The 16,371-nt window shown below is 41.3% G+C and overlaps 2 protein-coding genes across 7 annotated transcripts in view; both read right to left on the reverse strand.

Annotated features, from left to right (window-relative positions):
- The window catches only part of TRIM37 (tripartite motif containing 37), a 113,042-nt gene extending 111,138 nt beyond the window's left edge, over nt 1-1,904 (reverse strand). For all 6 annotated transcript variants that reach the window (XM_030827902.1, XM_030827904.1, XM_030827903.1 and 3 more), the window contains exon 1: nt 1,371-1,904. In XM_030827902.1, the coding sequence (XP_030683762.1) occupies nt 1,371-1,391 (21 nt within the window). In that variant the 5' untranslated portion in view covers nt 1,392-1,904. The remainder of the gene's footprint in view (nt 1-1,370) is intronic.
- Nucleotides 1,905-4,910: 3,006 nt separating this feature from the next.
- SKA2 (spindle and kinetochore associated complex subunit 2) overlaps nt 4,911-16,371 on the reverse strand; it is a 44,706-nt gene continuing 33,245 nt past the window's right edge. The window contains exons 3-4 of the mRNA XM_003272327.4: nt 14,242-14,418; nt 4,911-7,286 (exon numbers count right to left, since the gene is read on the reverse strand). Of these exons, the coding sequence (XP_003272375.1) occupies nt 7,218-7,286; nt 14,242-14,418 (246 nt within the window). The 3' untranslated portion in view covers nt 4,911-7,217. The remainder of the gene's footprint in view (nt 7,287-14,241; nt 14,419-16,371) is intronic.

Consider the following 16,371-nt stretch of genomic DNA (forward strand, 5'->3'; position numbering starts at 1 on the left):
CTGGGAGACAGGGTGAGATTCTGTCTCAAAAAAAAAAAAAAGGAAAAAAGGCAGACTATATGACTGAATACACAACCTGAACTTTTAACTTTTTCTGCAATTTCCCCAAAAGGTATAAACTGATTTTATAATTTAGAGGAAAACGAAGTTTAAAAAGACACTTATCCTAAAGGCAGTGTACTGTGACCCAGAAAAAAAATGAATTAAGAATCCAGAAATCTGAATTGCTGCCCTGATGTTACAACAGACTAGCTACTTATTTGAACCTGAGATTCTGCCCCAATTGAAAATGTTGATGGTAGTTCAAAGCGATCTTGGAAACAACAACAACAAAAATATGTAAATACAAGAAACAGTATTATTTTTGCAAGCCTCAATTTAATCAATTTAGGAAGTAACTGAAAAGTTTTAACAAGAAAAAAGACACAATTAAACGTATACTAATTGTATTGTATACTTTGTTTTTATAGTACTGACATTTACTTTCACTCCATTCTAGAATTAAACTCTCCTAAAACCAAGATAAGTTTACAAAACCTTTATAATACTTTATATGAGGAATTAAGGAGAAAACTACTCATGAATCTCATCATGACTCTGTAGGGCCAGAAAGAACCTGAGAGATGCAGATTCTGTAACCTGCAACGGGGTGGACAATAAGACTACTGAATGACTAGTTTCAAGTGGAATATCCATAACATAGTTACCCCTTACTAAAAAGCAAGGAGTTCCTATTTCAGTATCTGAAAGGTTCAAAATTTGATAATTATTACACAATTATGTTCAATAAACAATCTTTTAAAATATATTCCTAGCCTTTACTTATATATCCTACATATCTCAACTATTTTAACTCACAGCTTACAAGAATCAGTTATAAAAAAAAGAGTTTGTTCTGGAAACTACACATGAGATAATATATGCTGATTCAATCTAGGAAGGAAGGGCAGAAGCCTGCAAAATGTGCCACTGAGAGGGAAAGATGATTATCCATTTGGAAGGAGATTTAGATCAGCTCAAGAACTCGCAAGGACTGGTGGCGAGTAGCAGGGTACATCCATCTGATGAATCTGCAGTTTTGGTCGGAACGGGATGCTGTTTGCAAATACCCGGTAGGGATGAGTACCTGTGCCAAGACATCCTTGAAAACTCCAGGATACGCACCACCTGACTGCGGAACAGTGAGCACAAGACACCCGGAGCGCTGCAGAATGAGCACGGCGTCCTTGGTACCGGGCCAGCCCTCTCCACAGCGGCAGGGGCGGGGTAGGGGTGCCCTACTGGAGGGAGGACATGGGCACGGCTCCCCAAATAAAAACCGCTCACCGGGTGGGGGCGGGGACTAACCACCACCCTCACAACCCCCTCACCTCCACGCTCTGTTCATCCATTGCCTCCGGCTCTCGGCGGGGCCGTTGGCGACCCACAGGCTCCGTAGTCTGACCTCTTAGGCGCCGGCCCGAGGTCGCCAGATCAAACCGCCGATAAAAGCCCGGCGCCCACGTCAGGGGGCTCTGACAACCGCCCCACCTGCGCGCCCAATCTCTTCAGGTCCAGCGCCGACTACCCCCATTTCGCCATTTTTACCGGCGCGCCCGCCCCGAGGCGCAGAGGTAGGGCGAATGGTGGCCGCAGCTCCTTTCTCCCGGCTCAGCCGCCGGCCAGCAGCCGCAACGGAACCTCGGCCCACGTGGCGCAGGCGCGCGCATATGGAACCGCGGGTGGAGTTCCGCGAAGAAGGCGCCGCAGAGAATTCGCAAACACCAACTGTAACCAGGGCAGCTGGGGGCGCGGCGGCGAGAGAAGCTGCGAAGCGCATGCGCGCAGGACGCTGCGCGAGGGGAAAGGAGGGGAGGAGCGTGGAGCGTTCGCCTAGTTCCCGCGTTGTGGGGCGCACACGAGACTTGGCGACTCGCTGCCTCAGGGTTGCGTGCCTCCCGCCCTAGCCTGCGCAGGCGGCCTGAGCGTGGGGCTCCGCTACGCTACGCCACGCCACGCCCACCTCGGCGGAGGGCGGGGCCCCACGGCTCTCAAACTTGCGCGCCAAAGACGGAGCCACCTGGCGTACAGGTGGAAAGCGCGGTCTTCGGAGCCACACCCCTAGTTAGGTATTCGGACTCAGATTCTAGGGTGGGGCCCAGGCCATCCGCGTTTTCACCCAGCATTGTGTGATTCGGCAGCAGGTGGTCTGTGGCCCGCATTTTGAGAAACCCTGGTGCAGAAGATTCATGGTTAGTGGTTCTCTCTGGAAGAAACAGTCTAAGGTTTGTAGGACTTGCGTTCCACCTACCAAAGCAAATTGAGTTAGAAGGCTCCAGACTGTGAAGCCTGGAGAGGTGTCATTTCTCATTACGGTGGTGAGAGGACGGGACCACACACTGCGAAGACTTCATTCCCACATCTCACACTTCATTCTTGCCGCCTAAGTTGTCGCCGTGGGACTGTTGAAAGGGTATCAGCGATATTCATCTTTCCTGTAAATGGGATCTGCTTTCTACTATTTCCTGCCTGAAGAGATGTGTAAAGATTGCAAGAATTGAAGGTTTGTGAGACAAAGAGGGCACATCAAATTCATAATTTGAATTTAACTTTTCCTGTATTTATTGCAAACACCTAATTATACTTAACCGACCTAGAGTACACATGTAGAAAATCACTAATAATCTAGAAATAAGTTCTTGAATATCAGGCATTTAGGCTTATAGGTGGTGGGTAGCAACAATTTTTTTTTAACTACTTGGGTCATTAACAAGATATAATTTGGAAAGATTAATCTGAGACTGAAAAATGCTTTCAGTAAGAATTATTTGTGGTCTTTGAACTACATGGAGCTGATGGTTGTATAACGCTTTTTTTACGAAAATGCCCTCAGTTGTACATTTTTTAATGGTTGATGGTTAATTTTATGTTATGAGAATTTTACTTGAAAGAATTATTTATGGAATGCAGTGCTAGGCCGTGCTCATGCCTGTAATCCCAGCACTTTGGGAGGCCGAGGCGGGCGAATCCCCTGAGGTCGGGGGTTCGAGCCCATCCTCACCAACATGGAGAAACCCCGTCTCTACTAAAAATACAAAATTAGCCGGGCGTGGTGGCGCATGCCTGTAATCCCAGCTACTGGGGAGGCTGAGGCAGAAGGATCGCTTGAACCTGGGAGGCAGAGGTTGCGGTGAGCCGAGATCGCGCCATTGCACTCCAACCTGGGCAACAAGAGTGAAACTCCGTCTCAAAAAAAAAAAAAAAAAAAAAAGAATGCAATGCTGTACTTGGGATTCAGAGTAATGAGAAGTGGCCCTTGCTCTCAAGGAGCAGTATAGAAGACAAATAAGACAAATTGCAATACTTACATGATAAATAGTAAGATTCTTGTATGTTTGCCGAAGAACCCAAGAATGTTGAAGGACTTATTGCACTAGTTCATAATAGCGAACAATTAGAAACCTGTACAGCTGATTAGAGGCCGTTGGTTGCAAGCAAAAAGGATAACTTCAGCAAAACAAATAATTTAGTTGGCAAGATGCTAAACTCACATCGTTTGCCAAGCCCTGGGGTTTGGGAGCCAATGGTCTGCTCCATCAGAATCCCTTAAAGGCTGACCTTGCTGCCCTCCCCACAAGAAAAATCTCCTAACTTCATATATATCCTTAAATAACTTGCTGTTATACAACTTACTTGTTATATTATTTGTATAACTTGCTGTTATAGAGCTTAAATGTCTATCACTAAGGAACTGATAAAAATGATTATATATCTAGCTGGGCATGGTGGTGCACACCTGTGGCCCCAGCTACTCTGGAGGCTGAGATGGAAGGATCACTTGAGCCCAGGAGTTTGAGGCTGCAGTGAGTGATCCAAGATCACGCCACTGCACTCCAGCCTGGGCAACAGAGCCAGATCCTGTCTAAAAAAAAAAAAAAAAGTATGGTATAGCCATATAATGGATTACAGCTGTTAAAAAGAAGGGTGGATGTGTGACATAACAAAAATATATTAGAATTGAAGACTGAGCGCAGTGGCTCACGTATCCCAGGACTTTGGGAAGCTGAGGCGGGCAGATCTCTTGAGCCCAGGAGTTGGAGACCAGCCTGGGCAACATGATGAAACCCAGTGTCTACAAAATATACAAAAATTAGCAGGGGTTGGTGGCGTGCACCTGTGGTCCTAGCTACCTGGGAAGCTGAGGCTGGAGGATTGCTTGAGCCCCGGAGGCTGCAGTGAGCCATGATAGCAACATTGCACTCTAGCCTGGGTGAAAGAGCGAGACCCTGTCTCAAATAAAATAATGAAATGAAAAAAAAAATCTAAGTACAGCAGCAGTACAAGGCACAGTATCAACCTACTTTTGTTGAAAAAAATTTTTTTTAATTTGTATACATGTAGAAATGCCTGAAGAAATTATTTGCAGATTACCTCTAGATAATTTACATGCCTGTTTTTTTGTTGTTGTTTTTTGTTTTTTTTGGATTTTTTTTGAGACAGAGTCTCACTCTGTCGCCAGGCCGGAGTGCAGTGGCGCGATCTCAGCTCACTGCAATCTCCGCCTCCTGGGTTCAAGCGATTCCCCTGTCTCAGCCTCCTGAGTAGCTGGGACTACAGGCACGTGCCACCACGCCCAGCTAATTTTTATAATTTTAGTAGAGACAGTGTTTCACCATGTTGGCCAGGATGGTCTCCATCTCTTGACCTTGTGATCTGCCCGCCTCGACCTTCCAAAGTGCTTGAATTACAGGCGTGAGCCACTACGCCCGGCCATGCCTGTGATTTTTAAATTCTTAAACATGTATTATTTATAATTTAAGACATAAAGACACTATAGTCACATAGGAGAAAACAATTATAATCCAGATGAGAAACAAAAGATCTAAATTAAGGAGGTGTGAAGATAATGTGGAGGTTGTATACTATGACCATTTTAGAGAGAGAATTGTAGGTTTTATTGACTAAGATAAACGGATGCAAATTATACAGGTTTTAATTCCAGACAACAGAATAGTGGCTATTAACAATAAAATCAGTAAGTATTCTGGACATGTTTAATTTGAATATTCAGGTAGGGGATTTTATTGGAAATACAGATCTAGAGCTAGTGGAAGAAGTTATATTTAGGAGTCATCCACAAAGAGACTTGAGAAACAAATGAAAATGTATTGAGAAGTGCATAGAGAACAACGTTAAGGGGGCTGTGGGAAAAAAACATTTGGAAGATAACTGAAGGAAATCAGAGGAAAAATAGTACAGTCTAATTTTTCTCCCTAACTGAAAGCAAAACCACTTTTAACACTATTGTAATAAGAATTTATTATGATCTCTCTGTGATACTACCATTTTTTCAATCCCAACAATCATCATCACATCCCAGAGCCATCTCATGACAAGAGCTTTCTAAATACTAATTGCCTGAACACTGAAGAAAATTAATATCTGATACTAAGGTGTAACTTATTTCTCTGTAATTAAAAAAAAGGGGGCTGGGCACGGTAGCTCACGCCTGTAATACCAGCACTTTGGGAGGCCGAGGTGGGTGGATCACCATCAGGAGTTCAAGACCAGCCTGGCCAAGATGGTGAAGCCCCATCTCTACTAAAAATACAAAAAATTAGCCGGGCATGGTAGCGGGCGCCTGTAATCCCAGCTACTCGGGAGGGTGGGGCAGAGAACTGCTTGAACCTGGGAGGTGGAGGTTGCAGTGAGCTGAGAGCACACCACTGCACTCCAGCCTGGGCAACAGAGTGAGACTCCGTCTCAAAAAAAAAAAAGGCTTTCTGTTCTTGAAATATTCAAACTAGACAGGATAATTTTAACTGAAGCTCTTCTCACAACCCTGTTTTTCAGCTATTGTAAGTTTGTTAATGGACAAACATGCTCAAAACTGAAATTTTACAATTACGTAAAAGTATAATTCTATAACCTGCAGAACTAACATTTGATGCATTTTTCCTAGTCCTTTCAATGCTTAGTTTTTATTACATGTATGTAATATCATTTATTGAAGGCTTACTAAATACTGAACCCTATATTAAAACAATTTACTGTCTTGTCCTTCCAAACATCCTTACACTCAAAAGTTAAGTGATCTGCACAGGATCATAGCTAGAATTTAAAAGCTGCTACTTACATCTCAAATATGACTCCAAAGCCCAGTCTTCACTACAAAACTGCAATACCTGCTTTCCCTCTCCCCCACTTAGCATAGTTTCAGCATTTCCCAGAATATTAACAGTAATAATTTATTGGCAACTTGACCTCTTATTGTATACATACAACATGATTTATTTTCCTATTCACCTAGTACTAGCCAAATGTATATGTATATTGCTATTATAAACAACCCTGTGATTAACATCTTTGTATCAAGATCTGCCTCTACTTTGAACAATTTCCTTATTGCCAATAGTTATTTTAAAATAAATAGTTATTTTAAAGGGAAATTGACACATACATATAACACACTCATACAAAACTGGCAAGTAGCAGATAAGTGCTCTTCTAATTTCAGTTTCTTAGCTTTCATGTAGAATGAACAATTATAGTAATAAAGGCTGAAGGAAAACAAAGATATTACTGAAATACAACGGGGACAGTCTAAAACAGTATCAGAAAGCAAGTTCATGCTGTTCAACATTAGCAGGCAAGAGAAATAGGGAAAAAAATACGTAAAAATGGCTATCACAGAAAAGCCAGCTTATTACTTTAGGTTTTGTGGGAGACTACAGGTCACATAAAAGCAGTCTCAACAATAATGTGATCACATGTGCAATCAACATTTACAAAATGAAATTATATATAATGTATAATACAAATATTTTGCCTATACTTTAATTTACAAAGCCACATACCGAATGACTGAAATGTACATAAACATTCTTTTATGATAGACCAGAACATCTACATTATCATGACTTAGAAAAAGAAAACAGATGCAAAATAGTGTTAAGAGACTTTCTTGCCTGAAATTACAAGACTGTGTGTGTGCATGCGTGTGTACATATATTTAAATCATTTTATTCTCATTTGATCCTTTTGGCTGAACTTTATTCATATATTATCTGCCCTTCTTCTTATAGTCTCTCTCATGAAAGACATCATTATCCAGTCATTGAAGCCAAATCTCCTTCACCAGCCCCCAATCTCTAGACATCAAGGGTTAACAAGACATCTTCCTAAATTTCTCTGAAATTAAGCTCTTCTCTTAGAATTTCCTTTCCAAGTCCATTTCTTCATAAATCTGGCATGTGAGATTTGAATTGCTCTGCCGCAATTTTCTCTTCTTTAGTCAGTGGTGACAGCTAGAAAATAAATGATAAAATCTTTATTTCAAAAACCTTCAAAGACTGTTAAATCAGTTTAGTTAACTTCTGCATTGTCACACCAATAAATGTTTCCCTAAGCTTATACTCTGTATGTAATCACAGATTTAGAAAGGCAAGGGAAAAAACAGATACTTGGCTATTTATATACAAGGTCCTATGATATTTGAGCTTCTAAAGATCTTGCAATTAAGTTGAAGAAACAAGACCAAGAAATCAAACAATTTAAGGATTATAGCAGAACCAAAGAAGTCATGTTTGGATGCCATATTCTAAAAGTACAGTCAACCCTCAGTATCTGTGGGAGATTGGTTCCAGGATAACAAAATCCACAGATGCTCAAGTCCCTTATATAAAATTGTGTAGTATTTGCATAGAAACTATACACATCCTCCTGTATACTTTAAATCATCTCTAGATTACTTATAATACCTAATACAATATAAATGCTATATACATAATTGTTACACTGTGTTGTGGAAGGAATAAATGATAAGGAAAAAAGTCTACAGATGTTCAGTACAGATGAAACCATCTAATTTTTTTCCAAATTTTTTTTTTCTATTTTTGAAACGGGGTCACTCTGTTGCTCAGGCTGGAGTGCACTGGTGCAATCACGGCTCCCTGCAGCCTCAACCTCCCGGGCTCAAGCAATCCTCCCACCTCAGCCTCCCGAGTAGCTAATTTTTAACTAATTAGTACACTTAATTTTTAGCTGGGCATGGTGGCACACACCTGTGGTCCCAGCTGCTTGGGAGGCTGTGGTGGGAGGATCACTTGAGCCTGGGAGGTTGAGACTGCAGTCAGCCCTGATGGTGCTACTGCACTCTAGCCTGGGCAGCAGAGCAAGACCTCATCTTAAAAAAAGAAAAAAGAGGCCGGACGCGGTGGCTCATGCCTGTAATCCCAGCACTTTGGGAGGCTGAGGCGGGTGGATCACTTGAGGTCAGGAGTTTGAGACCAGCCTGACCAACATGGTGAAACCCCATCTCTACTAAAAAACACAAAAATTAGCTGGGCATGGTGGTATGCACCTGTAATCCCAGCTACTCAGGAGGCTGAGCTGGGAGAATCCCTTGAACCTGGGTGGCGGAGGCTGCAGTGACCCAAGATTGCACCACTGAACTCCATCCAGTCTGGGTGACAGAGCAAGTCTCCATCACAAAAAAAAAGAAAGAGGCCAGGCACAGTGGCTCATGCCTGTAATCCCAGCACTTTGGGAGGCTGAGGTGGGTGGATCACCTGAGGTCAGGAGTTTGAGACCAGCCTGACCAACATGGTGAAACCTCATCTCTACTAAAAATACAAAAAATTAGCTGGGCATGGTGGCGGGTACCTATAATCCTAGCTACTCGGGAGGTTGAGGCAGGAGAATTGCTTGAACCCGGGGGGTGGAGGTTACAGTGAGCCAAGATTACGCCATTGCACTCCAGCCTGGGCGACAAGGGTGAAACTCTGTCTCAAAAAAAAAAAAAAAAAAAAAAGATAAAAGAAAATGTATTATCATTCCACAATAACTTCAGAAAAAGGAAAGACTTCTGGGCTGACTTATTTAGCAACTGAACAATGTAAGGACTCAATTTTTTTCCATCTCACAGCTCTAATATCCTGGATGGTGCCTTTACCCTCAAGCTGACAGCAAATGGCTTTAATGGTGCTAGGTATCACAACTCTACACAATGTCCAGAAGAAGAAAAGAAGCTTTCTCTTCTCAGGGTTCTCTCAGCAGTGAGTAAAGTCTTCCTAGTTACCTATTTCCAGACTATCCTTACTCACATGTCATTTGGGTTATAAACCCATTCCTCAACCACTGTTAGTTAAAAAATAAAGTCCATTCCCTATGCCAATCAGATGCACCCCTGGAGCTCAGGATGGGGCCAGATTCATCTCAGGCACATCGCTATGAGGGACAACACACATCTCAAGAAAGTCAGTATAGTCATGTGTCACTTAATGACAGGAATACGTTCTGAGAAATGCATCATTAGGCAGTTTCATCGTGTGAACATCACAGAGTGTACTTACACGAACAGAGATTGTATATATACACTCAGGCTATATGGTATAGCCTACTGCTCCTGGGCTACAAATCTGTACAGCATGTTACTGTACTGAATACTGTAGGCAATGGTAATACATGGTATTTTTATATCTGAACATAAGAGTACAGTAAAACTACACTATTATAATCTTCCGGGACCACTGTCATATATATTTGGTCCATTGTTGACCAAAACGTCATTATGCACTGCATGTCTATACTCTGGTAGGCAGGAAAGGATAACAGATGCTGAGAAAGAAAAACAGCCAATAGCATCCACCAAAAGCAGGTAACAGCAAAAGAAGGGAGGCTGAAGGGAAGTTACAAGGGACTTTCACAGAGCACCAACAAACAGGGTGGCTGAAACAAAGGGTTATGTGGGGAATTAATAGGAGGTACAACCTGAAGAATCAAGTAGTTATAATTCTGCCAACTATATAGGTCATCTCTAGAGAGACTGCCAAATCTGGAACACCCCAGACCTACAGAATCAGAATCTCTAAGGCAGCACTGTCCAATGAAACTTTCCATGATGCTGGAAATATTATTTATCGGCACTGTCCAATCAGTAGGTGAAGAACTTAATGTTCATCTTTCATTTAACTACCTTAAATGTAAATTTCTTTTCTTTTGTTTTTCGTTCTTTCTTCCGTTTTTGTTTTTTTTTTTAATTTTGAAACAGAGTTACACTCTTGTTGCCCAGGCTGGAGCGCAATCTCAGCTCACTGCAACCTCCGCCTCCCAGGTTCAGGAGATTCTCCTGCCTCAGCCTCCCGAGTAGCTGGGATTACAGGTGCCCGCCACCACACCTGGCTAATTTTTGTATTTCTTTAGTAGAGACGGGGGTTTCACCATGTTGGCCAGGCTGGTCTGGAACTACTGACCTCAGGTGATCCACCTACCTCGGCCTCCCAAAGTGCTGGGATTACAGGCATGAGCCACCATGCCCAGTCTAAATTTAAATTTATATAGCCACCTTACGTTATGTAAATAGGACAGCCAAATCTAGAACAGCCACAGAACCTATATGATTCTGATATGCAGCTGGTTGCACTGATGAAACCAACATTTGCCCAACATGTTCACAAGGATAAAATGAAAAACAATCATACGTCTTACTACAACCCAGTTACACGATTTCCTTCTTCTACCTCAAAAAAGAAATGTTATTCTGACAAGACTTGGTTTTTTCGTTTTGTTTTTGTTTTAGAGACAGTCTCGTTCCATCGCCCAGGCTGGAGTGCAGTGGTGCGGTCATAGCTCACTGCAACCTCTAATTCCTGGGCTCAAGCAGTCGTCCCACCTCAGCCTCCCAAGTAGCTGCGGCTACAGGTGCACACTGCCGTACCCAGCTGTAAGACTAATGAATCCACATTGCTCCTTGTGATCACTACAAAAGCTTTCAGACCATCTGTTTAATAAATTCTCAAATAATGTTTCCAGGAATTAAAGTCAAGTTAACCAGTCTAAAGTTTGTAGAAATTTTTCTTCTTTATCACACGTATTTTGGAAGATCATAGAATACCACATATTCTACTTTTAATGCCTTTTTAATTTTCTATTTATTGTTATATATGTTTTGGGCGTTTGTTTTGCTATTTTTTGTTTGGATGTAAGTTTAGTCCCTTTTGTCTTCTGATGAGATCACCTTTATAATTGAGCATATTTAAACCTCAGTTTAAATATGAGGGCACGGAGGCTCACACCTGTAATCCCAGCATTTTGAGAGGCCAAGACAGGTGGATCACTTGCAGTCAGGGGTTCGAGACCAGCCTGGCCAACTTGGTGAAACCCCATCTCTACTAAAAATACAAAAAAATTAGCTGGGCATGGTGGTGCATGCCTGTAGTCCCAGCTACTTGGGAGGCTGGGGCAGGAGAATTGCTTGAATCCAGGAGGCAGAAGTTGCTGTGAGCCAAGATCGTGCCACTGCACTCCAGCCTGGGTGACAAAGGGAGACTCCGTCTCAAAAAACAAACAAACAAACAAATTAATTAAATAAATAAACCTCAGTGTCTTTTGTCTTTTTTTTCTTCTTTTGTCAATGTCTTAATATCCCCTAAGGAAGATTACGAAATTAGTATGTATTCCCTTTCTCTACCTCCTTTTCTGTTCTGTATTTATTATTTAGTATTCTCAATTCAGGTGTTCTTTTTGAATATTATAAATTCAAATACATTTTCTACCCTTCCAAATGAAAAACCACTCTTTGATAAAGATTATAGCAAGATAATACCTGAACAGATACACATTCTGTTATCTATAAACAAAGCACTATTGGTTCCAAGGAGACTTTATCCTTTTCTTGTCCTTCTTGTTCCCCAAATAATTTTAAAGCCCCTTTAAAATAACCTTTTGGTTATTTTAGAAAATTTCAGAGGCCTTAGCTCAATCTGCCTTTGGCTTTTTTTGTTTTTTTTTTTGAGACAGAGTCTCGCTCTGTTGCCAGGCTGGAGTGCAGTGGCAAGATTTCGGCTCACTGCAACCTCTGCATCCCAGGTTCAAGTGATTCCCCTGCCTCAGCCTCCCGAGTAGCTGGGACTACAGGCATGCAACACCATGCCCAGCTAATGTTTTATTATTTTAGTAGAGATGGGGTTTCACCATGTCAGCCAGGATGGTCTCGATCTCCTGGCCTCGTGATCCTCCCTCCTCGGCCTCCCAAAGTGCTGGGATTACAGGCGTGAGCCACCGCACCCGGCCTCTTTGGCTTTCCTAACTAATTTCACAGGTTTGTCCCTGTGACCTTTTAATATTTGAAATTTATTTACAAATTATACCTTGCAAGTCCTTTAAACTCTGGGCTCATATAACTGTTTTTGGTTATCAGCTCTACAGATGTCATTCCCATTCATATTTGCATCATAAAAATTTATCCATATTATGGTTTATTAAGCCTCCCTTTTAAACATCTCTCAGAAGATTCTAAGTATCATATCTGTATTTCCTCTGAACTTTCTACTACCATCTCATTTTTATTTTAGTTTATTTTAAAATTTTTCGGGGATAGTCCCACCCTGTCACCCAGGCTAGAATTCAGTGGTGCAATCATAGCTCACTGTAGCCTCAAACTCCTGGGGTCAAAGGATCCTTCTGCCCCAAATAGTTGGAACTACCAGCATGCACTCCCATGCCCAGTAAATTTAAAATATTTTTTCTTTTTTTTTCTTTTTTTTGGTAGAGATAGGTTCTCACTATGTTGTCCAGACTAATCTCAAACTCCTGGCCTCAACTGATCCTCCTGCCTTGGCCTCCCAAAGTGCCGAGATTATAGGCATGAGCCACTGTGCCCAGCATACGATCTCATTTTTAAAGCAGTAGGTACAAGACTCACTATATCCAACATTTCCCAATTTGGTCATCCTTGATTGTAAAATATGACCACCTCTTTCAAGTTTTATAACTTTTAAATCATTTCTTCTTGTTTGCCATAACTTGATCCAAAGTAAAAGCTCCCTTAGTTTTCAGCCTTTGACATAAGTATTGTTCATTTCAGGTATTTCTTCAACTGAAGACCTTTACAGATACTCAGATGACTGAAATCCTCTATCACTGGCTAGACATGGTGGCTCACGCCTGTAATCCCAGCACTTTGGGAGGCCGAGGCAGGTGCATCATCTGAGGTCAGGAGTTCAAGACCACCCCGGCCAACATGGTGAAACCCTGTGTCTACTAAAACTACAAAAAATTAGCTGGGCATTGTGGCAGGCGCCTGTAATCCCAGCTATTCCGGAGGCTGAGGCAGGAGAATCACTTGAACCCAGGAGGTGGAGGTTGCAGTGAGCCGAGATCGTGCCATTGCACTCCAGCCTGGGCTGCAAGAGTGAAACTCCATCTCAAAAAAGAAAAAAAAGAAATCCTCTATTACTATATAACTACTTTTATGTACCAATTTGTAGTCTCAAAAATATACCATCGATTTATTATATCCAGTGGGGGAAATTTGTAAATATTCAAAATACCATTTTTCTCCTTGCCCTCTCACCCAAGTTTATTCTGTGCTTCAATAAATTTATGGTTCTATACAGATATGTTGTCATGTACATCTGGAACTATACTTAATCAGCTATTTGTTTCCCAAGAACAAGGTTATGTGCTCTATTGTCGGGCACATAATGAAGAATGTGTGATTTGAGATGATTTATAAAAGCTTATCATATACATACTTTTTTTTTGCATTTAATTTACTAGCATGTGACACAACCCTTACTGTTTTAAATTCTATCTCCCCATTACCTCTATTCCCTGTTCAATTGCGCTTCCTTCCTCCACCATTCATCTCCTTGTGATATAACAGATACATCTAAGGTATCATTTTATCGTTCTAAGTAGGTATTATTCTATTTTATCCCCTCCATTTGCAATATAAAATATTCTTGATCAAACTGACCTGGGTAATTAACCTTTCTGATTTACTCTAGCTACAAGCCCATAATTCAAAGTATCTTAAACCAAAATTTAGTGTAGAGTTGGCAAATAAATATAACATATGTAGCCCTTCCTCCTTCCCATGCTCGTGGCAGACAGCGCTATTTTCTGCCATGCCCAGACACAGCTCCTTGATACAGCACTCTAAGCAACCATTTTTTAGACATCTCAGTCTCACTAGTATTTACAGGAGCCAGCTAAGCTGCTAGATTTAATAAGTATTACCAAGTTTTCTGCCATGGTTACATAATTCAAGACAGCACACTTCTTTATTAACCATGTCAAGTCCAAATGCTTATTTTTAAATAAACAGAAATAAGAGCTATTATACTTCAGGGTATCAGGAAAATCAATAGTTCAAACTGACTGCTGAGTTTCAAATTTTAAGTTACATCAGGTTTATTTTTCAAAGCAACACTCAGAGCTAAAGCTATACAAATCTAACCTGTCAACTGAAAGCATTACCTCCAGGTCTGTTTGCTTCTGTAGTTTTTGTATCACATTCATAGTCTTATTCACAGTAGCACAAATGCGGCTCTTAGTCTCTTTCTGCTCAACAGCAACTGATTTAAAGCGGGCATACAAAGTTTGATACCGAGACTTTATTGCTGACAATTCCTTTAAGAGTGTAACTGGATTTTTCTACGTCAAGAAAAAAGTTAACATGTATTAAATTATGAAAGATTAAGCTTTTTAAGAATTAAAATACTATATACATACAACACATTCTACCATCCATTTAATTGAACACTGTTGAGTATTTAATTATGCAGCCACATGACATCAGATGGGAGGTGGGGAAGAGAGAAAAGTATAAGACCTAGATCCTATTCTCAAGGAATTTATAGCCTAGGTACAGAAATAACTCACCAAATAAATTAGCAATATTAAACAGCAAATAAGGGTCACCTTAGATATATAACATTTGATGGTTAGTTCACAATAATAAATTATACAATATTTCTAAGATACAATTCTAAATGCTATTCAGAAGAAGATAAAAGGCACTATTGGTATTTGTTCTTAAAGAATAAGACAACTTGAAACTACTTATAAAAATCTTTTTTTTTTTTTTTTTTGAGATGGAGTCTCACTCTGTTGCCCAGGCTGGAGTGCAGTGGCGCAGTCTCGGCTCACTGCAAGCTCCACCTCTCGGGTTCACGCCATTCTCCTGCCTCAGCCTCCGGAGTAGCTGGGACTACAGGCGCTCGCCACCAGGCCCAGCTAATTTTTTGTATTTTTAGTAGAGACGGGGTTTCACCATGTTAGCAAGGATGGTCTCGATCTCCTGACCTTGTGATCGCCCGCCTCAACCTCCTAAAGTGCTGGGATTACAGGCGTGAGCCACCGCGCCCGGCCAAAATTCATAAACATACTATCATGGGGATAAAGTATGTATAAGTATCCATTTACTTATATACATGCAAAATATAAAATTCATGCCAACCCAACTGTATTTATAAACTATGCTGGTTTTCCAGATTTATTTTGTAATATAAATTACCACTATTCCATAAAAGACATTTCAATTGGGCCCCTTCTGCCACTTGGTAATTCTTTTCTTTCTTTTAATTTTTTTTTTAAATAGATACAGGAATCTCACTGTGTTGCCCAGGCTGGTCTTAAACTCCTGGCCTCAAGCAATCCTCCTGCATCAGCCTCCCAAAGTGCTAGAATTACAGGTGTGAGCCACTGCACCCTGCTAGATTTCTTTTTTTATGATTAGGTAAGATTCATATATTTTCAGGCCCCACCAAGTGACAGCACAATTAATAAAAAGATCTATACCGTAACTGTAAATTTTCGCAGGATAGAAAAAATATTCTGAAACTTCCAGGTGATAGGTAAGGGACTGGGGTAGGCTGAGGAGGAAAGCACAGACAAAGGATCAGGAATGAGAATGGCATCCATTTTTCAACAGCAACAATAGGAGCTAGAAAGCCACGAAGTAATGATGTTAAAATTAAGAGAAAATCTCCAATCTAGAATCCTATATTCAACCAAACCACTCATCAAACAAAGGGTTAAAGGGTGCAATAAAGACTTTTTCAAACATTCAGCATCTCAAAAAGTTAACTTTCTGTGTAATCTTCCTCAGGAAGCGTCTAAAGGATATACTTCCAGATCAAAGAAATAAACCACCAAAGAGTGAAACATATGATCCAACACAGGAATAAAACAAGTGAAACATATGATCCAACACAGGAATAAAACAAAGGGAAGTACCAAAATAATGGTAAAGAAATCCCAGAAATGCCGGGCGCAGTGGCTCATGACTGTAATCTCAACACTTTGGGAGGCCGAGACGGGTGGATCACCTGAGGTCAGGAGTTTGAGACCAGCCTGGCCAACATGGCGAAACCCCGTCTCTACTAAAAATACAAAAATTAGCCGGGCATTGTGGTGGGCGCCTGTAGTCCTTGCTGCTCAGTAGGCTGAGGCAGGAGAATCACTTGAGCCCGGGAGGCAGAAGTGACAGTGAGCCAAGATGGCACCACTGCATTCCAGCCTGGGCGACAAGAGTAAAACTCCCTCTCAAAAAAAAAAAAAAAAAAAAAAAAAGGTCAGGCGCGGTGGCTCACGCTTATAATCCCA

This window comes from Nomascus leucogenys, chromosome 14 (assembly GCF_006542625.1).
Source record: "Nomascus leucogenys isolate Asia chromosome 14, Asia_NLE_v1, whole genome shotgun sequence".
Classification (NCBI taxonomy): domain Eukaryota; kingdom Metazoa; phylum Chordata; class Mammalia; order Primates; family Hylobatidae; genus Nomascus; species Nomascus leucogenys.